Below are 26,842 nucleotides of genomic sequence, written 5' to 3'. Positions count from 1 at the left end.
CGGCGAGCGGCCCAAAAGGGCCAGATCCCTCTACTGGCTGTACAGTCCCCATCTGAGTCTGGCAGGTGCATAGCGGGTCACAGCCAGGCAGCAGCCCCCACTGCCAGACTGCTGCAGTGGGTAGACAGTGCAGGGAATTCTCAGGGCTGTTTCAGCAGTCCAGCTGGAACAAGGGGTGCTGTCCCCAGGTACCAATTGGCTGGGCCCCGGAAGCTCCTGAGAGCAAGTAGCCCTGAGCAGCTTGCCAGGGCGGCTTTTTATACTGCTGGGGACAGCACAGGTGCTGGCCCTGGGCTCTAGCTCCCCCTGGCTGAAGATCCGGGAGGAGCCAGGCAGGGTTATTTTGCCCCAAGTGGCACAATTTGCACCACAACAAAGTGAACATCCAACACATGCGCTGAAGCAAAAAGCCCTGGCTCAAATTTGCACCACTTCTATTTGAGCTGCTGCAAGCGCACGTGCTTGCATGTGTGGACGCACCCGATGTATACATACATACACATCTATGCATATATATGTTTATATATAAAAACATCTTTCCTTTGGTAAATATGGGATATATATATCACACCTACCAAAAGATACTTTATCAGCTGCAAATTTATGGTAAGAAATGTGTTAATGAGCATGTCAGTGATTTGGAGGTATATTTATTGAAGTCAGTAGCTGCAATCTGCTTTGTAATAGGAATACTGTCAAAAGGGCAACGGTTGTTATTTAAGTAAGTGTAGTGCTGTATTGGATTACATATACTTTTTAGCCTTGTCTAACACTTTATTGTTCTCAAATGATTTCCCATAGTACTTATTTGTGCAAAAATGAAAATTGCATGAGTTTCCTTATTAGAAATAATCCTGGTTTTGTGACTGTAGTAGTTAACTTAAAAACATTTAGAGATTACATAGTTTGAAGACTGATAGATGTAAATGTCTTGAATAGTATGCCACCACTTGCTCCGTTCACTTAAACAAGCAATCCCATTGATTTTGATGGTTCCATTTGTATAATGGGACCATTGACATAAAGCAGGTGAGCAGAACCTAGAAATTCATACGCAAGTGTGAGTTTCCTAAGCTCCAGTGTCCCTTTGTTTTAGCATATAGTATATCACATCTATTATGCTTTCATTCTATACTTCTTTTAACAACTTTTTTTCTGTTTATAGAAATAAGTGCCTTGGATAGCAAGTGCATATGCATGTATGTGTGACATTCTTAAATTATGCTATTTACCAAGTTCATCACAATGACGGGTTTTCATTTTCACAAAATGTCAAGGATCGGTGCTTTGCATTCATTTTAATGAAATATTACACTGATAAGGATTATGAATGCCAGGTTTAAGCCATAAATGGCTAAATGTTTGTCTGCTCTTTTGTTTCAGAAATCACTGGAGACCAAACTAATTAATACTCTTTTCTCATTTATTCTTACAGTTAGGTATTCATGGATATGCTTTTGCAATTACAAACAACGGATACATTTTAACTCATCCAGAGCTCAGGCCTTTGGTAAGAATACTATTTGCTAACCTATTTTGTGCAGTTGTAGACATTATAGTTCCTTTTCTTTTAATGTATAAAGGATATAATATTGGTAATGAAAATCAAAATAGAATAGTCTCATGCTTTTGAGAAACACTGCTTTTGAACACAGAAAATTGAATATAATACTTAGTAAACTTAACCATGGACCAGAAATGAATGTTAACACAAATAATTCCATGATCTATAAATATACAAGTTGTTCTGTAAAAGATACAGACCTCCATTACTGCAGAAAAGCCAAGCCAAAAATTGCTATAATTATGTGCATTTTACATTGAATTGGAATGCTCTATTACCATGTAATAACCCCTATTTGTCATGTTAAAGTGTTAAAGCTAATTTAAAATACATACAGAAATTTCAATAAAGCACATTTTTAGTAAAATAGGGACATAGGGGATTTTTTTTACATAAAAGAGGAATAGAAGCAAAGTTCATCTCTATTTCCCTTATTGTCTTGTTTGCATTAATCAAAAAAAGAAAAAGAAAAGGGCCCATTAAGCAAATGTTTATCGATGCAACACCCTGGAGTATAGCTTCATTCTTGATTGCATCATTGTTTAGGAACATTGCTTGCAAGTGTTCCATCACCATCAACCCTCTGTAAAGCATTGGTATTAATGAATTCAGTGTAGCATACATGTGGATGCCATATGTATTTCTCAAGTAGACACTTATGTTAATATCTGATTTCAACAATATTTTAAGAGAAAACAGCAATATTAATTGGATGGCTAATTTAATATATAAATAAATTAAAATTATTGAAAAGTATGATTTATGAAGTCATTAGCACATCCTGCATTTTCAGTCAGCACAAACATTTTGTCTGTCTAACATTTGAGTTAGGAATTACACAGTCAATTAACATTTGTATTTGCGCTGCTTGTTTCCTAATTTATTATTTGACTAGAGGAAAGCAAATGAAAAGATCAACGTTGAAACTTACATGCGTCAATGGAGTAGCTTCTTTCTCAGCAAATTTTGTGTAGAGATGAGCAGCTAAGCAAGCTGGATGTTATAGTATGTTTAAAGGAATTCTAAAAGAAACTATCTCAGTGCATGTGTTATATAGTTAGGAACATTTCTCTTCCTTTAAATATATCATATGTTTCTGGAATAGAAATTGTCACAGGCATGTAGGAAGGAGAGTGACACCTTAGTAACTTCAGCAAATTACAGAGCAAGAAATAATAAGGTCCTTGGAAATGGTCTTTCCAAATTAATCCACCTCTTTTCTTACCATCCCCACAAGGAAGCGTTAGATCCCAACTTCAAATTCCAAGCTAAGATCCCGGTCAGCCATAAAGCTGAGTACAAATGCTCCAGTATCTCCCCTATCTTGCCCTAAGAGCTTATTTTGCCTCTGTACGGTCCATGGAAGGACTTCCATCATGATGAGTTATAACTTCTTCCACTCTGAGAAATTAGTGCCCCTGCTTCTCAAGTACAGTGTTTTATATATTTTGATCATGTTCCCTTATAACCATCTCCTTGCCAAGGAAAATAACTCAAGTACCTCCAGTCTCTTTCCAGATGAGATATTTTTCCATCTCCTTAATCAGGGTCATTATTCTTCTCTAACTCCTCCTTCCTTCTGCTTCCCCAAATTCAACAATATCTTTTTTTCAGACACAGTGGCCAGTGTTTCAGATGGATCTGTCATACTGATTTATGTAATGGCATTATCAACTTTTCCATTTTATTCTCCATCTTGTTCCTAGTCCATCCCAATGTGCAGCTTTTAGACTGCAGCTTCAATATCAATAGCCATGAAGATATGGCAATATGGGCTGTCCTTGTGGCCCAGGGTTGGGCTTGGTACATACTCAGGTTGTTAGCCCATGATGACAATATGCTTCCATGTGTTTCTGTTACACTTCTGACTGTGGTATAGATGTGCCATCAGTCTGTATGAAAAACCAAAGCCAGGAATGCATTGAGAGCTTGGTGTGCCTGAGTCTTCCCTCTCCCTGATTAACTACAGGATAATACACAGGATGGTGGTGATGGAGTTGAAATCAATGACTCAGTGGGTGCATCTAAGTGTGCAATTAATGCTATTTGGCTTTACAGCACAGTAAATTTACTATGCTGTAAATACTGTAGGGTATCTTTGTGCATATGCAGGTAGTGAATTTACTTTGCAGTAGACTAATTTACTGTGCAGTAAGCATTTGCACATGTAGATGGTGATCTTTAGATTAGTCTGCTGTGCAGTAAAGCAACAGACTTATCTACTGCACGGTAAAGCATCTCATATAGACACGGTCAGTGACTGCCTTTTCTTGATTCCCCTTTCACTGTGTATTCATATTAATACACACATATTTCAGGACCTTATCAGAGCATATCAGATGTCAGTGGAAACCATGATAGCAAAAGAGCTTAGTAGGCAGAATTGTAAGAAAATCTTATGGAGACACATGGGAATGGGTTGGAAAGAAGGAGAATGAAAAAGAGAATGAAAAGGGAAGATAAAAGTGAAAATGTACTCCTTAATGAAGGACAGTGAATGTTATTAAATTAAGTTCCCCCCACACTCCCTCTTTGTATTTTTCTGGAGGAAAGGAACAGATGGTCCCATTTAGCTATTTGATCATTAATGTAATATTAGCATTATTAACTATTTGCTGTGGATAAAGTGCCAAACTTATCAGGTTCCCTTTTTTATGTACTGTTCTAGTATTAACTCTTCTTTTGGGGTGATAGAAAAGAAAGGAGACCTGTTCCTTTCTGTGAAACTAAATCTGTTCTGGGGATCATGTAACTATTGCATAGTATATGATCATCACTGTCTATGTACGCACATTTAATCTGGGAAAATTCTCCGGGTTTGTTTTCCTGGTAGAGAAACTTACCTGGAGATGCCTGAAAACGGCTGCAGCCTGGCTGGAGCCAGAGCCCAGCGGCAGCTGTGGTGGCAATGAGTTGTGCCCCACCACTGTAGCAGCAGCACAGAGTTGTGCCCCTCTCCCCTCTCCCTAGCACCACTTATGCATAGCCTATGCCTGAAAAGACATTTGAATGCTGAGCCCCTGGAGAGTAGAGAGCTTGCAGACATGATGCTCCACATGTTTTGCAGGCTTCCTCAGTCTGCCTGGATGAAACACGGAGAAGCATACCCATAATCTGTCATCCAAAGTGGGCTTGCTACAATACATTCACTTGGCATTCATTTCAGTTTCTGGAAGAGTCTTCTTTCAGATCTGGTTCTTTTAATCCCTGGATATTTAAAAATTCTCATTGATTCCAGTGAGACTTTTGATAACGCACTGATTATTGGACTGAGTCCTTAGACAAATGTTATAGACCAAATCCTGGGCCCATCAAGCCAGTGGCAAAATTACCATTAAGTTCACCATAACCAAAATTTAGATTAATCATATGGAACTGGAATGAGATAATTAACAGAGAACATTCCCTTAAAATTCTGGATAGTTTGGGGTTACATCCAAGCAGAAATTTTATTAACTAGATTCAAACTGGTTTAGGTTATCATTAGTTTTGTTTGCAGTGATGTGATGCTAGTATACTAAAAGACTTCTGAGTGACTAACCCCATTGAGCCATATCTGCTAGTTTTGGACTGGCATGGGAAAGAGAGGCACAGTGTTGAGAAACTTCCTGATCGAATACTGAAAAAACAGACAGGCTCACCACTTCTGGTTGAAGAAAAATGCTTTCTATTGTGTAAAGTATTTATCTTACTTAATAAGTATCTTTTGAATTAAACTTAGAGCCTAGTGCAAGCTACTACTCTTGCACTGATTAGTCTTGGAGGTGGTGGGGGAAGTGTATATTTTATTTAATGTTTAGTGAGTGACTGGGGTTTTTTTTAATTTTTCTATTTGTTATGTAAACTTTACTTTTATTTAAGGTAACTCGAGTTGTTTGGGCAGAGTAATTAGGATTAATCACAGCTAGGCATAATTCAGGGAGGGAAATTCATTTCTGACCATAAGGAGGACACAGTGAGTTTAAAATATCTGCAAGGGTTCTCACAATACCTTTCAAAAAGTTCTACAAGGAAGGTTTGATGGGCTATTGTTGGGGGGATTGAAAGGCCCATTCCAGGAAAGTTGAACTTGATTACATTTCTATCCCAAATAACTTGGTGGAGCAATCCAGTTGCAGTCTTATGAGAAATGATTTTGTAGATCAAGGTGTACAGTGAACAGGATAGCATTTGTGGTACCCTTTTAGAAAATAAAAATAACATGGTGACACTATCACCTACTTAAGCATTAGGTTAAGAGCTATTTTTCTAACACATAGGATTTACATGCTTTGAAAAACTGATTGGATCTTCATTCCTTTCCTGTTCCCCTTCTGAGCCCATCTTCCTTTGAACCATCTCACTCTTTAATCTCTTCCTAAGCTGACTATTTTTTCTTGACATTTGTTTTGCTGTCACCCTGAACCCACTCTTTGCTAAGCAGCACACCCTACCTTGGCATGCCCAGAAGTAAATCCTAGGAAGGGAACAGTTTACTAGAGCCACATTTGGAGAATTAGGAGCCATGATATTAGCAGTAGATGTTCTTGTCTTCGCTCTGTAATGCTTCCTGAGAGTGTGCATGTAAAAGCTCTGTACATTATTAGTAGCTTTTCTCTGTTTCATGGTGATTTTTGAGCACCAAGTCAGAACAATGCATTTCCTCTTCCCCTGTGGTTATAGACCAGTGATGACTTGAAAAAGAATTGCCATTAGGTGGCACTCTAGTACTGCCAAGGTAACTATTTTGTGCAGTTTCCTCCTGAGACACTAAAAACAGACAGTGTCATTTCTTTGTTTATTCAAAACAGATATGAATGTAACTTGAAATCATGCCTGTTTTAAATATGTTAGATTCATGTAAAAAGTGAAAGTCAAAACTGAAACATAATGTGTTTCTAATCCTTTATTCTGCAGTAAGGAGAATGCAGAAAGACATCTCTACTGGAATTTAGAAAAATATAAAAGAAAACAAATCTTATGTTTCCTGTTCTGATGAGAGAGCCATTTTTGTAATGCACTTTGCATTCTAGATGTACAATATACAGCACTAATGAACTATAAATGGGAAATGATTTTATGCTAAGAAACATGTCTCTTCATAGTACTACTTCTTCTAGTGATTCGGCAGAGTTTTGAAGTATTACTGTGAAATACTGTAGTGTATCTTTGTAAAGGTATATGGAGTTCAAATATTTTGCGAAAGGAAACTAATAGCATTCCAAAGAAAGGATAAAAGAAAAACTAGATCTATCAGAAGTTGATTCACAGTTTTATGTCGCTAACCAAAGTATTCCTTCACTTGGTATGTAGCATTGTATACTTTATTAATGCAAAGAGAGCAATGTACTTTGTGGTAAACACTGAGAGAAGCCTCACTCTCATACTTCCTTCACACAACTTTCCACCACTAATGCCTTCTGTGCTCTTAAGAAGAAAAAGTGTATATAGGCAAGCCCGCAACAAATAAACATAAGAAACTAAACAAATGATGTCATCTGCTTTTGCTAGAAAATAACATTCTATTCATGGTTTTATTCCCTTTCCATTATTTACTCTTGTTCTTCCCATCGTGGTTGAGTTTCATAACTCTTTGATTTAGACTTCAAGCTTCTCAGGGCTGGGACAGATTCTACTATATTATTATTTGTTGTTTGTTCTCCAGATATTATGTCTGCGCATAATGAATAGATGTCTGTAACCTAAGTGCCTGTAAAGGTCGTATACACTAATAAATATGCTATTTGATGTAGAAGCCCACATCTGATATAAAAGAGTGTCTTAATAAGCAATTGGGAGTTTTACTGGGTGAAATAATCTCTTCTCCTAAAGAAGGCTATATGGTCTTACTAACATGAATGACTGCATTTTGGTTGCGAGTGCACATGATATCTCTCTCTCTCTCCCCCTCTTTCCCCGCTATTGTTTTATATCACCCAAAATTTCTCTCATTTACATTTGTACAACCACACTGAGTGTCAAGCTAGAGAAAAAACAACCCCATGCCTTATAATGCACTCTGGGAATCTTCTGAATGAAAATGCCACATACATGTAAAATGTTATTAGTTCCTGGTAATTCTGAACTGTTTGCTACAAGGAATATTCTTCGTACTGATTCTGATCTGATTTAAATGATTGTAAATCTGGAGTAAATTCATTTAATGTTATTGGTAGTACATGAGATCAGAGCTAAACTCCTAATGTTTTATCCCCCAAGTTTGTTTTTATTTTTTAATCTAGGCAGCCCTATAAGAACATTATTGGCTGCCATATTTTGATTGAAAATCATTAATTTTGATAATAAATTTGACTCTCCTTCAAAAATCATTTTGCTTTTATTTCATTATTCACAACTTCATATTTGTTTGAGACTTAGGTTTCTGAAGGCAGCATTTGGTGGTTTGCCATAATCCTTTCATATACATGAAATGACACGCATAAAGTCAGATTACTCTCCTAGTTGCACATATGTCTATTATTATTACAATAGAGTGATGATCTGTTTACTTCCATTGTGGTAGACACCATGCACAGGGACATACTGGGCATGTCTACACATGTGTTTTAATGTGCAGTAGCCTGTTTTACTGCATATTAAAGCATCACATCAAAAACTGAGCTAATACGCACAGTAAAAATAGGCTCCTGCACATAAAGCATTAAGCATCACTAGAAAAGTGTGCGCTTTTGCTAAATTGTGCAGTAGGGCAGCCTAATGCACATTTATTTAGTACCACACATTAGAGGTACTAAATTTAATGTGCATTAGCAAAAATACATTAATAAATGTGTATATGCACTCACTAACTCTTCTGTTCAGATACTCAACAGTATGGGGGCTAGAGAGAGAATTGCAATTACATTATTTCCAATTTATATATTCATTTAATAAGTAATACACATCAGCTATATATGGGTTGCCTTTCAGCCTAGCCACTGTTAGTTAGCCAGTTTGTATAGATATCATAAGAGAAGCCACTTCTGAAGAGAGGATAAGACAGTTACAGAAAAGTTGAAGAAAGTCACTTTTAAGTTGTAGTGCATGCGGTTATCCTGTGGTTATACCGATGTATCTTGAACCAGTCTTTCTTAGAGACTGGTACTGGTTTCCCTCATTCAGAGTATGTGGACACCTCCTGCATAAATTCCCACAGTAATAAGGAAAACTTTTGTTGACTTTTTGAAGTCTCTGGTCTTTCTATCTGTTACTGAGATGAGAATCTGGCCTGTTGATTCAATAGGAATGAGGGATTTTGCTTTACGTTACTAATTTACCAGTTAAGGGAAGAATACTCCAGCACAGTCTCAACAGGGGAGGACAACTTCCTTACATTATTTTTATATATACAGATAACTAAATATATAGAATGTTGTGAAGTTCACACATGTTTTAATGAATTTGAATTTGACTACATGAATGTGTCATGTCTCATGGACAAATCTGATAACATCTCAAATGAATTAGAATTTAAGAATCTTTTCCAGAATGTCACTTTTTTGCCTCATTTAGACAAAGTTCTAATGCAACTTTTCCATCCTCTGTGTGCTGCTAATATTAGGTCAGGAATGTTAGCAATAGTGATATGGGGAATAGTTGAACATAAATACTGCTTTTTATCATTCTAAAACGTAATCTAAGAGATAACAATCTTTCCTCAAAATGATGCCCATCGTTATAGAATTCCTTTTGAAGATCAGTCCTAATAAGGGAAGGTATACACAGGAAACAAAGGCTGCACATATAATGTAAAACCCTCACCTAAAAATGTTGGCAAATTGGCTGCTTAAGTCCCTGAGTTTAAATTAAAATGTTAACTGCCAGATACATTGTGTATAACTAAAATACCCAGTGTATTTAAAGATTGCTAAACCAGTATTAAGTCTTTCATAGTTGTAAATTCTGGGAAAATTTGTTTCTCCTAATATAGAAAAACAGAGAAATCCAAGTCTCAGAGGAAACATTAATGCCCCACTTAAGCGGTGTTAGCCTTTCATAAGCAGCAAATCTCATTTCTCTCTGGGGAGTCCCGCCTGGAACGTAAGATAACCTACATTTACCCTTGCTTTATTCAGAGACTCTGTAGAACTCTACAGCTGTAGCTGACAGCAGAATATTTAAATGATTTGAACAGTGTAAATGCCTCATGTTCATTTAAATAACTGAAGAATTCAGTCATTTGAATGCCAATGATTATTCCTATTGGAGTTTACATTTTAAAAAAAGACAGAGCATCTGAATCCCTGTGAGAGCATTAAATTGCCATCTAATTAGCAGTCCAAAATTACATATATTTAAAAGATAATTAAAGGTTTGAAGGCTGTTGGAATAACTGGTTGTACATATAAATGAATCACTGAAAATTTGTTAGTAACATGTGAACTTTCTTTTATTCTTTGCTTTCAGCTTTGAAGTTAGGTAAAACCAAGCCATGGGTTTAAGTCTGGTAGTGTTAAGATAAAGGCAGATGTTTTTAATTATTTCTACTCAAACCCAAAATAATTATAAGCAGCTGTCAGTTTTACATAATCCTGAATGATAAGGTTCTGAAAATGCAAATAAAATCCTAAACCACATTTTTTTTCAATGAAATGAATTGAATGCATGTCACTTTACTAATCAAGTGCAATCCAACTGACATTGTGAACTGAACCAGTGTACTGTTTACCCAGTTTTGCAGGCATGTGACACAAAAATATGTTCTATTTATTTGGTTCCACCTCCTATTTCTATATTCTCCATGTCATCAGTTTAGACATTGCTATTTGTAAATCAAACATATATACTACATTTTTATTAGATAGGTTGCTTGAAATACAAACATGGCATAAAAATTATTTTCTTGTATTGCTTTCCGAGAGGGTTCTACTTGTATAGAGTACATTATTTGTCCCTGCTGTTCGCCTGACTGGATACTCAGGGATGTATTATTCACCCAGCATTTTAAATGACATGGCTGCCCTTGTCATCTTTTCTTTGCAGTGTGGCTAGAAATTTTACCGTATGGCAATTTCTCAGTGCCAACTGGCAGAACGGATCAATCCAAAATAACTGGTCTTCATTGCCAACTGTAACCTAGGAACTTCTGGATTAAAGTCTTAAGTAATACTTTTACATGCACGTCTGTCTTTGAAAAGGGAAGTTCTTTTTTCCTTCCAAGAAAATAAAGACGTCACATTTTTTAATCTTAATCCTAGGAGTTTTCTTTTTACAAGCACCTTTTATGACTGAGTACCTTTGAATGCTCTACAAATCCAGGGGCTAGTGGAGCTCCATAAAACATCATTCTTAGACACAAAATAAATGCAGGTTTCAAAATTAGAGTATTGCAAGAGATGAATTAGGGCCCTGCAGCGAGGAGAAAATACAAATGAAATTAAAATCTTAAAGGCCAGGCAGCAGAGATTTAAATTAAGAAGGGATGCAGCATCACACACACATCCCTAGGCAGAGTGCTTCTGAGCTGTGTAGTGCATATTAACTAAAAGCTCAGTCCCCTTGGGTGATTTAACGTAAACAGATGAAACAGGAAGGTACTTTTTCAGACCTAAAAGTATAAGTCGGTCTCTTCAAACAGTTCCTTCTCCCTTCTTGTCTTCATTAATAATCTCCACAGTCGCCCTCTCTGGAACTATTTCCTTGTGCTGGTCTTGTATTTGTCCGGTCTTATTTAGACTGCAGGCACTTCAGGGCAGAAAGTTGTCTTATGTATGGAGAAAATTCTGAGACCCTTATGTTGTGGCTTTTTCTCAGTTGTACCTCAGAGAACTGCCACTGAAGTTTTTGATAGCCTGTAAGTGGAAGAGGGGAGGGGATTTTCCTCTCTTCCTGTAGCTCAAAAAAGGGCTTTCCACAGTTCCTCTGTTTTGGGAAACATGGATACTGCTCCCTAGGGTACCGTACTGCAGGCATATATCACTCACCAGTGAAAGGGAAGAGAAGCTATGTATGACTACAGGCCTGTACACCAGCTCACCAGGCAGCCAGGAAATAATTGAGTTGTCCTAAGATAGACTGCTGTTCTGAAGGTTAGTGAAGCTCCTTTAATGCCCTTACACCCCCACCTCTAGATGGCACAGTGGGCACTGACAAATGTGCAGCTCCCTACTGTAACTCATGGTACTTCACAGAAAGTGCCATGAGTTACAGTGACCACCCCCTGTCCCCTCCTGACTGCCCACAACCCAACAGACATTTGCTGCTGGGCTGGGTGAGTGGGGGATTGAGGTCCCAGGAGCCAATCCAGGAGGAGCTGCCTGCTTGTAGCTTCTCTCCCCAACCCTGCTTCCCCCACAGCTCCAGTGCTATATGCACGATGGTGTGGGGGGAGAGAGGAGAGGGAGCTGAGGGCTAGGGTTTTCCAGCCTGAGCTCGATTGGGGGCAGGTGAATTGGAGCCTTCATCTGAACCCTCATTGTATGAAGGTTAATTTGTCACATGATTGGGCACTTTTAAAGTGCTCTGCAGCTGTGCACTTCTGTCATGACATAGCTGTAGAGTACTTTCAAGAGGTCAAATGCATGACAAAACATAACTTCTGTCAGCACCCAGTGTGAATTACTATTAGCCCCAACTTGAGTTAGTGGGTGAGTAAAGCCCCATTATCTGGCCCTATATGCATTAAGCAATAAGGCTTTCAGGTTTAAAAAACCCTTCATCAGGTTGAGTAAGCATCTATAGTTAGTGTGTGTGCTGTTTCTGAACGGAATGAATAGTAAAGAAACCAGAGGCTGGTATGCTGGTACGCATGCAGGAAGGCCAGTCAGTGAAGTTTTTAAACAGGCTTTCCGGAGAACTAGGACAATTTGTCTATTAGGTTTTTGCTTCTAGTAATTTAAAACCCTTGTGTAAAATCTTATCTACTTTTAATATCCTATAAAACTTCTTAGAAAATCGTGTCTCTATAGGATGTCACCATAACTTAGAATATAATAGGATGGCACTCTCTTGTACTCTCCACACACACACACACACACACACACACACACACACACACACACACGTGTGCCTTATAATGTATCAGTTCTATAGGACCCCAGTTCCATCAAAGCATTTACACAATTGCTTAACTTCAGGCTCATGTCTAAATCCTGTCTAGGTCGATATGTGCTTAAAGTTGAGTGAATGGTTAAGTACTTTGCTGAACAGTACTTTGGATTCTAGTTTGATTCCTTTAAAGTAGTATGAGATTTCTATAGAAACGCTACAGACAGATGATGTTTTTATCATTTGGAATGCTTTTCTTTCCCTCATCGCTTGCTTTTGTGATACAATACTTTGGTAAACAACAACTTTGCCTTGACATTTTTCCACCTTTCTAGCTCTTGTTGTTGTCGCTAGGTACTTTCTTGCTTTTGCACTTTTTCACTAGGAGTTTGCCAAATGTGGGTAGCCTGGCTCTCTACAATATTACTGGCACATCAGAAGGTGCTATGTCAATATCTTACTGTCTTCTGTTACCCATAGTGTAAATGATATGTGTCTGCTAAATTTGTACCACCTCATCACTTAAATTTGCACTTTTAAGATCCAGCTTGCCCAACAAATTAGATGGCTGACTCTAAGTCTGACTTCAAAAAGATGTTCTAGGTCATATTCAATGCAGAGGCTTCCTAAACCAAAGGGGACTGTTCAGGTGCAAGAAAGAACAAAGCATGGAGCTTAATAAACGCACATGTATATAATTGTACATTGAGTGATTGAAAAAAGGGGTTCCATTTTAAAGACAGGCATATTGTACATTGTTCATGAATCATCAGCTACTAAAACCATTTGGTCAAACCTCAGAAAAATGACACTGATTAAGATAAAGGTTATTCTGATCACCAGAGGAAATGGTTTCTAATTTTCCCTACTAAGTGTATTCTTGGAAGAAAGCTATGTTAATTTAAAAGGTGAATACTAAGGAGTTCAGCATCCCATTCCAGTTATTAAAAAACAAAACAATAAAACCCTGTAGCATGTGTAACTTATTTTGCAGGTGTTGAGCTACTTCATCATGTCACCATATATTGTGTACTGGCTAAAATCTGGAGTAACGGCTCACAGTTTTAATCTACCCCTTCCTTGAATGCTTTTAAATCAGGCTTATTTGAAATGTTTCATAGTTTCCATCTTTTTTGTACATTTCTTACTAATTTATTTCAGCATATTATAGTACAAATAATCATGCACAAGCATCTGCCTTCAGTCCTCACTCTCTATTTTATCATCAGTGTCCATGTCTCCACGTGTGCCTGACTGCACAGTTATTACTGCACGGTCATTTAGTACTTGCTTTAGCAGCAAGTAATTGCTTTAGCAGCAAGTACTAAAAGATTTCACAGTAACTGCCAGTACTGCGCATCCCAGTGCTGCATGGGTTGTTTCAACCCTACTGCACAGTAGCAATGAGCTGCTGCACAGTAACTCATTGCTACTGTGTAGTAGTGGTGGCATCAAGGTTCATGCCTGCCGATGCCTTGTCACCATAGTATGTCATGTAAATATGCCCACTGGGTCCCAGATAGATACAAAAATGAAGATAAGCTCAATTCAGTACAAAAGTATGGCTGCACTGATTTTTTTTAAAGATATTTTTGAAGAGATAAATGGATTCCCAGCCTTGGTTTCTGCACATCAAAAAAAATCTATTAAAAAGGATGTGAATAGTAAAATTAGAAAGAAGATTGAGGAGAGTGGCCAGATTACCAAGAGCTCATAGTCTATCAATCTTTCTGTTTCTAGGGCCCAATCCCACAGATGGGTAATCTAGTTCCTATGAATGTTCCCATTGTCCTCTTTGGGACTACAAATGGAAGCAGAATTCCACAGACGTACAAGTGTTTTCTTAATTGTGTATTTAGGGTGATATCCTGGCCCTATCAAAGTCAATGGATTTTTTTTTTAATGTGTGTTTATTGCTATAGTACTAAGCATTTCCTAGATCTGCATCGTGGGTTCCTTGCTGAACCTCAGCAAGTCTCCTGCTCTTTTCTCTGACTTGGCAATAGGAAACTGCTTGAAATATACATTTTGTTTCTATCTGTAATGTCTGCATTTTTAACACATACTGTTCAGTTATAAATTTCATTTTGGTTTTTTTTTCTGAACATGTCATGCTCTGGTTTTGTCAACACCTTTTCCACTTCCCTTTGTTTCTTTGTTACTTGAACAACAGGTATGGAATCCATAGGGTTAATAGGAGGGGGAAAGCGGTTATGTTGCCTCCAGTTTGAAGAACAAATCTGTCCCTAAACACATGAGCACAGCTCCCATTGTCATTAGTAAGGGTTTATGCAGTGTAGCCTGCAGACTCTTAAATGTATGAAAGGATATAATTTTCCATTGGCACTAGTACAGGAGTTACACCATGTCTTATACACCCCATTTAGGGTATGTGCCACTGTAAAGTAAAGAGAATGGTCTTTACACATGTCAACTGCTCTGCTAGAACTGCCCAGAATCATACTCTGATTCTGTGGTAGATAAAAACTAACACTACAGTGGCTTAGTCCTCAATGAAAAAGATTTTTTTTAACAGTAAAGAGGACAGGAACCTACTTTAAGGATTATATTAAGTGCCACCATGTCCCTGCACCCCTCTAGGTATAACTGAAGGTTCTTGTAGCAGCAGTCTGTGCAATGGCCATTACAAGCATTTATGCCTGTCCTGGGGAGTTAAAAACTTGATTCCAGAAATATACAGGATGTCCCAGATGCTTCTGCTATACTTAATAGACAGATATGGTTTGTCCTTTTTAGCCATTACTAACAGTAAAAGGGCTTGGCATTATCAGTATTCAGCCTTTTAAAGCAGACAGATATTGTCACCAAAGGTAGGTGTGTTCCAGATATGTTGCCATCAGTTCACTTTAGCATGTGGATTCATCACTTTATTTATCTGCAAAACCTGCATTAACACTGTCTTCTTCCACGCCTTGAAAAGTTTGTTCTTAAACTGCTGGGGTCACTGACTTTTAACGTTCAGCAGAGGGCAGAATTTCCTACGTTATAAGCCCCCCCCCCCAGCTTGAAGCCATTTCTCATTCAGAATGTTTATTTAAAATGTGAGATTTACAGAGTAACAATGACCATAGTGATAAAAACTATAACTTGCCATTATTAGTCTGTTCCTTTCTGTTTCCCATGAAATTGTAGATAAAATGTAATATCAGCATATATTAACACCCAGCCTTCCAAGACTTGCATCTTATCTTGTTTAAAAAGAAAAGTGTAAACATTTTGTTGATAAGATTGTAGGAAATATAGCTTCCTGTACAGCTGAAAGAGCTAGTTCGGGACAGTTAGTATAAACTTTGAAATTAAGGCCGTATGTAGTTTCCATATGGTTAGTAATGTGTGGAAGGTATAACTGCTGAGTTGACTTATAAAATGTGGCAAAGAGGACAAATTAATTTATTAGGACATTAAGTGACTTGTGCTTTTTGCTTTTTCCACACTTTTGAAAGGGTGATATATGAAAAAAGGAGAATTCTCTATGAAGGAAAGATATACATCATAGCAAAGGAGTCTTGCATATAAACATGTACTAAGTAGGTTTTTCTCTGTTCACTAAAAGTGTTTGACTAGATTTGTGCTTCACTTTATTATTAATTAAACCACACACTGAGAATGTAAATTGCACATACCCAACATCAGTTCAGCAACCCTTAATATCATCTGACATAGAATCGGCAGACAAGTGCAACCTGATCCTGCCTAACGTTTCAATAATCTTTTTTATTTTAAATGCTAGTATGAAGAGGGAAAGAAGCGAAGAAAACCCAACTATAGCAGTGTTGATCTTTCAGAGGTTGAGTGGGAAGACAGAGATGATGTGGTAAGTGATTTGTTTTAAAGCCCTGTCAGAAGACTCTGCTGTATCCCACTACTGTACCTGGAAACTGTTCAAGTAGTCAGCAGAGAGGCCACCTGACTTCTCAGAGAAACAGAAAGACAATAGCCCCTTTTACCTCATTCAGAATTTTATTACTCTCCTGTTTTGTATTTTCTCTCTCTCAGACAGACACACACACACACACGCACTCTTTATATCATCTGCAAAACTCATCACCCAGCTTGCATACTCCATGTATCCTGTTGTGAATCTCTGCAGCATCGTGTTGATCACTAGAGAGGAGTATAAAGTTTAGGGCTGGTCCACATGTCCAATGGAACTCAGAAATTGGGACATGAGTTTGACTATTCCACATTTTTATGAGACCGCTCTTGATGCAATGTTGCACTTCAAAATAAAAAAGAGCAAACCAAAATAACAACCATAACCATTCCTTCTATCCCTCCGACCCTTGGGTCTGTGCTCACACTATGGAAGTTAAAATAGATCCCCACTTTTGGTGACTTGCTCCTAACACCCAAGTTCAGGTGTGTGTGACTTCATGAATCAGCTCCTGGTATCCACAGCAGTTGGCAGGCCCAAGATCCACCCAAATATCACCCACATCACAGTTCCCTATCTATTTTGTAGATCACCCTCTGTCTCCTTTTCTATCTTGTAGACTTAGTCTTTTCTGTAGCAGCATATCAAAAGCTTTCCTTATATCCAAAGCCAGAGCTGACATTAGGGGTGGGCAATGTGGGCAACCACCCAGGGTGCCATTGTCAGGGAGGTGCCAGGAAGGGTGTCACAGGGGCACCACCCGCACGCACGCACGCACGCACGCACGCAGCAGCAGCAGCATCTTACCCCTGTCCTGCTCTATCTTGCCTCCCTGCCTCCAGCCACTGCTCAGGAGGAGCTGGGTCGGGCAGTGCAGGTAGCTGTAGGAGCACATGCCCTGCCTCTTGTAATGGGGCCCAGGAGACGCCCTAAGCACTGGGGGCAGAGCTGGGGATGGAGCCATCTGCCTGGGCAGCCATGCTCCCCCTCCCTCTTCCCCCACCATCCCACCTGGCTGGGACTGGTCACACAGTTGTGCCAGAGCAGTGGCTAGGTGCAGTGCGGTGGCTAGGGATGGGGTCATATGTCTGGACACCTGAGCTCCCCTGCGCCTTCCCACCCTGCTCTACCTTCCCACCTGCCTCTGCCTGCAGCAGTCCCAATGACTTGAGGTGGGGAGGGTGCTAAAATGCAAGTTTTCCCAGGCCGCCATTTTCCATAAGGCCGGCTCTGTCCATAGCTTAACTTTTGCCTGGTCTTTCTGTTGCTTCTTCAGTAAAACTGATTTGTTACACATGATTCATTTAGTGTGAGTCCATGCTGACTGTCCTTAATTAAATCATAACTTTCCAGGTGTTCCCCTTTCTGTCCCTGTTATATAGTTTTTTCCATAACTTCCCCACACAGGCCAAAGTCATGTCTGCGTGTCTGTATTTTTCATAGATCTTTCCTAGATCCCTTCTCAAATATCATTACTGTATTAACTTCTCTTGAGTCCCTCATACCTCTGCTTTTCCAGAGAAGTTTTGAATATATCCACTGAAGAAGGTTCCCATATTTACTTTGTCATGTCCTTCCGAAATCTGGGATGGATCACGTACCACTGCCCCAGGAGTTTTGCCAGTCTTCAGATGTTCTAATTTCTGGATCCATGTTCTGACATAACTCTGTATTTTCCTTCTCCCTTGCAAAATATATATCTGTTTTTGCCATCCATCCACCCCTGACTTTGCAAATAATGAAACAATTTATTTTTGCTTTTAGCAACATCTATTCTCCCTGTTGATAGATTGTCCTTATCATTCCTCACTGCCTTCATATCTGAGATTTTTTGCCGAGTGCATGTAAAGCATTTCTTATTGTTTCTTGTTTGACCTGGTGCAATTTTCATTGCATTCAACATAAAATATTTCCTCCATCATATGTTCATATTCCTTAATAGCCTTCCATAATCTATGCAGTTCTCTCTACTTCTTATACTTGGCCATTTCTCTTATCCTCCACTACATGTTACTTCATTCTGTTCATCTTCAATTGATGTTTTTTAAAAAGTACTCTTGATGTACACGTGTTATTTCTAGACTAAACACACAACCTGTACGCTTTCATGAATCTATCTTTCCTTTGTATTTCACTTCTGTTTTGATCCCATTTGATTTCACCCAGAATTTCCTGCTTTATTGCATAATTCCCTCAACTTGATTTATGTAGCTTTAGTAATTCTCCTTTGTAATCTCATTTCAGTTTTAACAACTACAGTTGAGTGAAACTTTGGGTTTATGTTTGCATGTTTTTTTAAACAACTTCTTTGCTGATTTTGGTTCAAAAAGTGTTGAGCCAGTTAGGTTTAGTTTGGAATCAAGGGTTTATCCAAATACCCAGTGAAACCAAAACTCCAGATAGAATTGGCAAACTGTGTTCATCTATGGACGCTGTGTGTGTATTCAGTTTGTTGCCATTCCATAGAGCCAGACCATTTAATCTGTATACAATTCATCAATTGTTTTGCCAACATGATAGAATCATAAAAAAATAGAGCTGGAAGATGCCTCCAGAGCTTATCAAGTCCACCCCCCTGCCTGAGACAGGATTGTTCCTATCCAAACCATCCTATACAAATCCATGATTTGTCTTGAGGCGGGGGCTGAGAATTAGCTAATTGTTGGCCTTGCTCAGGACAATTACAGGCTGCAGGACAGCCCCAGCTTTGGAACAGCCCCCAGGATTGCCCCAGGACAGCACTGAAAATCAGTTCATTGTGCACCCCAGGACAGCCCAAGGTCTCAAACTGCCCCCTAGCTGCCGTGGGGCAAGGGCTAACAATAAGTTGATTGTGAGCTTCTCTCAGGACAGCCCCCAGTATAGATCTGTCCCTGGGACGGCCCTGGGTTACAGTGGGGAGGGGGAGCGGGAGAGGCTGCAGGTTCCTGGCTTCCAATTTGCTGGTGCAGAGGCAGTCCAGGATCATGATCCTAGGCTCTGCCTGCACTGGCAAGTAGAAAGAGTACAATTGGGATCTGATCCCTGATCCCAAAGTCACACCTGCTATATACACGTGGCATGGCCGGAAGCATGATTGTTGAAATCACGGATCAGATCCTATGGTGCCAATAAAAGAAAGTGTGTCAAGGGCCTGAGAGAGCACCAATTTTCAGCTTGAGGAGGATTGTGTTAATCAGTTGTTTCATATTCCATTCCACTTGCTTTTATGTGATTCTGTCTCTGAGCCTTTGTTGAAAAGAGCAGCTTACAAATCTAATAAAGAAAGAAAAAAATGACCATGCATACTGGCCACATCTACATGAGATGGCTGTGCTGGCTCATTACTACTGCACAGTATGGCATGAAGTGTGGCATGATGCTGCTGCATAGTAGTAATGAGCTACTGCGCAGTCAGCGTTGCCTAAAAGCCGTTCAGCAACGCCACTGCGCAGTAATGACTGTGCAGTCAATGTTTCATGTAGATGTGCCCACAATGTGTTTAATCCTTTAGGTCAGAAGGTCTAAGGAGCATTTATAAATGTCACCACCCTTAGGAGAAAACATGAATCCCCTCTTGATGTTGATAATTTTCATTGGGGTTTCTGAATGTTTCATTGGGGAATTAGAAGTTTGCAGAATGACTTGCCACATTTTGTTCTGGATGTGATACTCCTGTGATACTCCAAGCCAGACCAGTGAAATGTTGGTTAGTCAAATTCAGTAGAAAAAACATTACCTGCTTCATGAAGCTGCTTAGAATAAAGAATCATGCTATTGGCTTATTTGACTGGCTTATTTTACTCCCACAAAACATTTAGTTGATACTGCATATGCGAATATATCTCTTATTAGTACATGGGTTTAATGATGTCACAGTTTTCAAAATGCCCCCAAGAGTGGGGAGGAGAACAGAAAGGCAGACAGTAAAGGGAACGTTTTGTCATGTATAAAGAGTGCAAAGTAGAGAATAATTTAATTTTGGCCTTTGGGCTAGTAAAGAGAAAGTTTTGAGCTGTGTTTAGGATTTTAGGCTGCTTACAGACATTAAAAAAAACAAAAAAAACATGCTTTAGTGGAAGAAGCAGCATATTAGTTTGACCCAGCTCCACAACATCTTTATAGTTTGGGTGCTTCAATAGGCTTTTTAGAGCTTTTAGCTAATAGCTGATTCAATCAGAACCAAAAGAGCCCCACTAAAGTGTCCAATCTCTTCAGACATTGGGAGAGCTGGGTCCAACAAATGTTGATGCCTCTTCTGGGCATGTGCTGGGCTTGACTCTGGAGGTGTGTCATGTTTAAAGTAAAGCCACAGCTTTTTTTGTAATATCTTTAAGTAGCCTTGGTGGCTAGCAGCAAAAATTAATTGAAGGAATCCTTTCATCAATTCATTTCTCAATTTAAAGGAGCTGCAATCTTGATCTTACCCAAACTTTATTAGGAATAGAAAGCCTTTGCTATATTTTATTGGGATAAGACTCTTTCCAACTGTTTGAGAATTCCACAATCGTGAAGGCAAGTAATTTCAATCCTGTCTGGCAGTTTTATTTTTATTAAGTTGCTCCCTAAACTACTTTTATCTTAATTTGTAATTGGAAAATGTAGTTGGTTTAGAAAAACAAGAAAGAATAAAAGAGTGAGAATGAATATTTTGGGTGTCTAAGCCAACTGAGGCGAAACTTATTGCATATACTGAAGAGAGATGATGAAGCTGTCAAAGAGTTGAGAAACCAGATGACAAAGCCAAGAAATGTAATCACAGCAAGCAAAAAAAATGAAAGACAAGTACAATTTTAAATCCCACATACAGACTTGATCTTAAACTCTAGTAATGGTTTGGAGGCACTTTTTAGTAAGTCTATGACTTGCCTGAGGCTTGTGGGAGGAATGGGTCCTAGATAACTGCAGGCAGCAAAAGGGGGGAAAAATGAAAAACATGTTAAAGATAAATGGAACAGTTCTTCAAATGTTAGAAAGTATATTGTTAATTAGGACCAGCTCTCCAATTCCAAAACCACAGAAGTTAAAATGGGAAAATATTTCCAGAATTATGTATTGTTAAAAAAAAAACCTGCAGTAAAATGTGTGTTTTACTTTATACATGCCTCCAGCTAATATATATATATATATAAATAAAAGTTTTTTTTTACACTCCCTGACAGAAGCATCAGAGTGTTAATTTCAATATAATTGGCACAGAATTAAATGTAAGAAGCTTCAGACATTTCAGTTTTTGATAGGTCAGCCATACTCAGGTGTTTCATGAACAAAAAAACAGATTTTTCGCTGCCAGGCTTTGGCAGGCTCCACTCACTCCAGCTAACTAGAAAAGTCAGTGTAGTGCCTTGATAGGCAAATTGCCATTGAAATCTGTCTGCATTGCCCAGTCTGTCATACATGGCCTGCAGTATTAGAGAAGAGAAGTATGTATGTTGCTAGAACACGATGTACAACTTGTGGTATCCAAATATTGTAAATAGTAGAGATTTTAGAGATATCAACATGCTCATTTCATCAGTACTGTTCAGCACATTTTTTCTTCTGTTTTCCTTTTTCTCCTACCAAGTATATTTTGGTGAAAGAAGCTTCTTTGCCAGAAAAAATAAAATAGTGTATCTGAAAATAAGGTTTTCTCCTGCAGAGTGGGCAAGGATTCGTTAGTGGGATGTTTCAGCTGTTAGGAGAAATAAGTTGATGAATGATTTGTAGCTGTTGCTTATGACAAAACCCCACAAGCATAGCCATTGAATTTTATAATTTAATATCATAAAATATTGGTCCTACGTTTTGGGTACCTGTGTCATTAATTAAAAATGCAGTGGCCCAACAAATTGGTCAGTAGCCGTACCCCGACAAAAACCAAATAAAGCATGCACACTGACATTGTTCATTTCACTGCATAATAGCAACTCTTGTATTCTTCCTTTGCCATTTTCTCTGGCTAACTAGGCAGACCATAAAGTACAATATATTAGGGATTTTTCGGAACAAGATAGAATAAATTCCAAGGCTAAGGATTCCTTAAAGAGAATGCCTTGCCATTGGACTCAGCTCAAGACACCTCTGCTCAGTTTAACTGATGGGATGAGGAGGGAGGTGGATTCTCAGATTGGAGGACTTGAATAAACACAGTACACTAAACTACCCACAGAATACCATAAGCTGTCAGTGCCAGGCCCTCACATTCTGTGGAGTCCCAGATGCTGGATTTAAGGTGCAGTCCATGGGTTAAGGCACCAAATTGAAATGGAAACAAAATATAGCTACTGTTGTTCTTTGTTGGTTTGCTGTTGTGGGGCCTGTTGGCATTGCTTGAAATTCTTTTTGCTTCTCCCTAGAAGAATTCCCTATCATAATACATTTAAAATGCAGCAGTAACTAAAACCAAGTGTTTATAACTATGTGAAAACAAAAAAAGTGTTCCTGACCAAATAAAAATATTTGGGACATTTGAGAAAAGTATTATTATATTCAAATCAAGGATCTAATGCAGATTTTCCTCTTTTCAGCTTCGAAATGCAATGGTGAATCGGAAAACAGGAAAATTTTCCATGGAGGTGAAGAAAACTGTGGAAAAAGGGGTACAGTGCATAAAATATACTTCCAGCTGTAGTTGTAAAGCAAATAGTTATTTAAATTAACTTTGAGGCTGTTTGGAAAAGATAAGTTTCACTAAACTATATTTTTAAAATCTTTAATAACCTCGAACCAGATATGCACACAGTGGGTGCATATACATGAGATGCTACTATGCAGTCATTACTGCACATTTATTTAGTACTTGTATTAGCAAGTACTAAATAAATGCACAGTAACCAGAGTTACTGTGCAGCAGCACCAACAATGTCTTTTAGGTGATGCTACTATGCAGTAGCCTGATACTGCACAGTAATGTATTAGCACTGTCTGTACTGTGACTCTCTACTGCACAGTATTTTTCAGCTGCTGCACAATCAGCTTCTCGTCTAGACACGTCCAGTATTTTGCTATTAATGTTATCTATGGCCTCCTCTACACATTTTAGGCATTGTGCAATTAATTAGTTAATTGTGCAGTTACCTTAAGACGAGCTACACAGGCAACTAAGGGGGCTCCCACCTGTGGGAGCTTGCTTCTTGCTGGTACAGGGGGAGTCTGTGGTCAGGCTTCCCCTGCACCGACAATAAGGCACAATGGGATTTAATGCATGATCCCAAAATTATACCTCATGCCATTCATGTTTGGCGTGGCAGGAAGCGTGATTGTGTGGATTGTGCATTAGATCCCATTGCGCCTTTATCTGCACATTTAGAGGGGAACCATAGACTAACTACTTACTTTTTCACAAGTTTCTCATACCTAACTAACCGTGGTGTTTTTTTCTCTCTCGCTCTGATTTTCTTGTTCTGAATCTAGAAGCGGGTATTGGTGATGACAAATGACTACTATTATACAGACATCAAGGGTACTCCTTTCAGGTAAAGCTGACCATAATAAATGAAGATTTCATCAGACTCATTGGATATGCATTTGTAAAAACCTTGTGAGCTCATTAAAAGCTCATCAGGAGGAACTGACAATGAAGTATCCCTGGACAATGCTGAAAATAGCATGGAAAAGGGGCTTTCCAGCATTCCTTTCAGTTTTTCCTGGGATGGAAAGTTTGTGCAAGCTCACTTAGGCAAACTTACTGTGTTTGTCATGGCTTACGTTCCATTAAAAAAATATTCATTTGAGGTTTACATTGAACAAGAGGTTTTTGCAAGTACTTGGAGAGCTATAAATACTATAATCCATTTAACTAACTACATATTGAGCCCCATTTTGATTTTTTTTCCACAACAAAAATGCAATATAAATGGAGGTAGTATTTCACTTCCAATTGAGGTTTTGATATTTTCTTTCTCTGAACTATCTTCAGTGTATTTGTACAGCTAAAACTGAGTAAGTCAGCCATATTATTTTGGCATGTCTTTTACCAAAACATGGCAAGAAGTCGCAAACTGTGTTTGAGTTAGAAATAATCCATTAATAAAAGAATATTAACTGTACCCTGCATTCATGGAAGGTGGTTGATAACTGCAACGCTCAACTGAAATTTTCTTCAATGGAACTATTTAACAGAAATTAACCTTGTGGAACCACACTGGTCGATGGATAAAATGCAAACAGAATGCAAGCTGAAACTTCTGATTTTATGTGTACAAGATGTCTGCACATACTTATGCTTTTTAAAATTTATTGCTAGATGATAAAACTCAATAGCCTTTGGTGATAATATCAACCTTTATCCATCTAATATAGTTCAAATTTTGGACTATATATTTTATGCAATGAGACTTCTTTTTCCTAAAACAGAACTGAGAAAAAAGTTAAGAAAGCCTGTAAGACGGCAAATTGAAGCCTCTCACAGCATGGGTATGGTAGGTGTCTGATGGGGTAGGAAAGAGTAGTAGGCAAGGCTATCTGCTGACAAGCCCTGGAATGAGTCAATGATGGAGAAAGAGAATGTGCTTCAGAGCACACAACACTGGTTTTTCAAAGACTTGCACTGGCATCTCCCCAAGCATGCTGCTGACTACAACAGGTGCAGTGGCTGGATGCCTGACCATGTCCTTCAACTGGTAGGTCATGCATTTTGGGGGACTACTGATATCCTGCAGATGTTATAAACCCAGATATTTTCTTAACACACGTCATCGCATGTACAGAAGGCATCCTATACTGGTATTGTATAAATTTACAGAAAAGGAAAGAGATTTTCAGTGTCCTCTGCATCACACATAGCATCACAGTGTATGGGAGCAGATGCCCTATTTGAAAAAAGAGTATTTAATTTTTGAAAAATGTATGCAAAGTAAGTTAAATCAATGTAAAAGAGGAAAACTGGACAAAAATATGAGAAGCAGAGAAATTACATGCATGGGTGACTGGTGCTTGCCGAGTCTGTGAGGGGACCAGATCACCGACGGGGCGGGGGGATCCCTCCCCACTCCAGCCAATTGCCAAGCATAGAACCACCAGTGGCAAAACCAGCAAAACCAGAAGTGCACTTCCACCAGCACTTCCAGTTTTGTGTCTGGCGCTTCCAGGGGGTGCATGGTCAACCTCAGGGGATGCACATGCACCCTTGTGCACCCCCTATACATCGCCAATGATTACATGGAAAATGGGATCATGATATAATTATTAGAATCTAAAGTTTCTGTCCTCTCAGCAGCTCCATTAAGTCATATTTGTAAAAGTATGAGTCTAACTGCTGAGTATGATTTGCAAAGAAAACTTCTCTTGCATTGCCAGGTCTTTGGCACATTAAGGACTAAGAGGAAGAAGGGACCTGCTGGACAAAAAGAAGTGAACTTAAAGGAGTGTGGTTGCTAGTTTCCCAGCAAATGAATAATTTGCTGCACTTCTAAGCACATAAATGTCGACAGTTGCTACGGGCACATCAAGCCTCAAATGGCATTCAAGTAGCTAATTTAATAAATATGATCAATGAGGTTTTGAAAAAAAACTCAGCTATTAAAATTGTTCATTGCATGTGAACTGGAAATGTTAGACAGGAAAAATAGCTTTTAGTTTCTACAATTGTTTGCACCACAGATTTCAAGGTCTGCTCTATTTCTCTGCACAGTTTAGGTGTGGCTCTCTCCAGAGGACATGGCAAATATTTTTTCAGAGGGAACGTAACTATAGAAGAAGGTAAGATACTGCTCTGCTTTCTCATAGCGATTGCACAATAGTTTTATTGTCGTTCTTTAGTAGGGCTAAAGCTTGTACATTTCTCTCTAGATTCCATTGGGGATTAGATCATTTCTGAGATATCATCTTCAGATTTTGTGCAGTATTTAAATGTGACATGTAGTCAAAATGTACTTATGCATTTTCCTTTCCACAAGCTCCTCATTCTGAAGTCTCTCTAAAAAATTCAATTCTGATGTTAACAGTCTTAATAGAGCAAACTTTAACCTGCTTTATAAACTAAGGCTTTGGAAGCAATTACACTGGTGTTTTGCTTTTCACATGTTATATTCTGTCTGCTCCTACCCCCAGCAAGTGAAGCTGAACTACAGTAATCTACCCCTGAATGAAACAGGTGGTATATTATTGCAGTTTAGCTCCCATTTTTTTTCTTGGTTAACAGAAAGAACTGAAAAAATGTTCTTTTCTGAGCTGTTATTTTTGGTAAATTCAATAGTACAAATGAGTGGACAACTCAAGGAAATGACTAACAAGCTTTTCTACATTGAGAGAAGAAGAAACTATACATGGATGAGGTCAGAAACAACAGAAGAATCAGAGTATCCTGCATAAAGAGAATCAGGAGAGAAACAATGTAGGAAGCTAGGGAGACAAAGATACTCAGGGGCATCTAGGCAGCTAGCATGTGTGTGACAGCTATATCTCAGCACTGGTCCTTCACAGCAGAGAATAGCCTTGTTCTGAGAGGATTAGGGAAA

At 38.7% G+C, this 26,842-nt stretch overlaps 1 protein-coding gene across 1 annotated transcript in view; it reads left to right on the top strand.

Annotated features, from left to right (window-relative positions):
* Window positions 1-26,842, top strand: part of CACNA2D3 (calcium voltage-gated channel auxiliary subunit alpha2delta 3) — an 889,480-nt gene that overhangs the window by 700,404 nt on the left and 162,234 nt on the right. The window contains exons 16-20 of the mRNA XM_025197140.1: window positions 1,436-1,510; window positions 16,281-16,364; window positions 22,913-22,984; window positions 23,799-23,860; window positions 26,017-26,084. Of these exons, the coding sequence (XP_025052925.1) occupies window positions 1,436-1,510; window positions 16,281-16,364; window positions 22,913-22,984; window positions 23,799-23,860; window positions 26,017-26,084 (361 nt within the window). The remainder of the gene's footprint in view (window positions 1-1,435; window positions 1,511-16,280; window positions 16,365-22,912; window positions 22,985-23,798; window positions 23,861-26,016; window positions 26,085-26,842) is intronic.

Source organism: Alligator sinensis, unplaced genomic scaffold (genome assembly GCF_000455745.1).
Source record: "Alligator sinensis unplaced genomic scaffold, ASM45574v1 scaffold391_1, whole genome shotgun sequence".
NCBI lineage: Eukaryota > Metazoa > Chordata > Crocodylia > Alligatoridae > Alligator > Alligator sinensis.
Note: the sequence above shows the minus strand (reverse complement) of the source record. Positions and strands in the feature narration are given on the sequence as shown.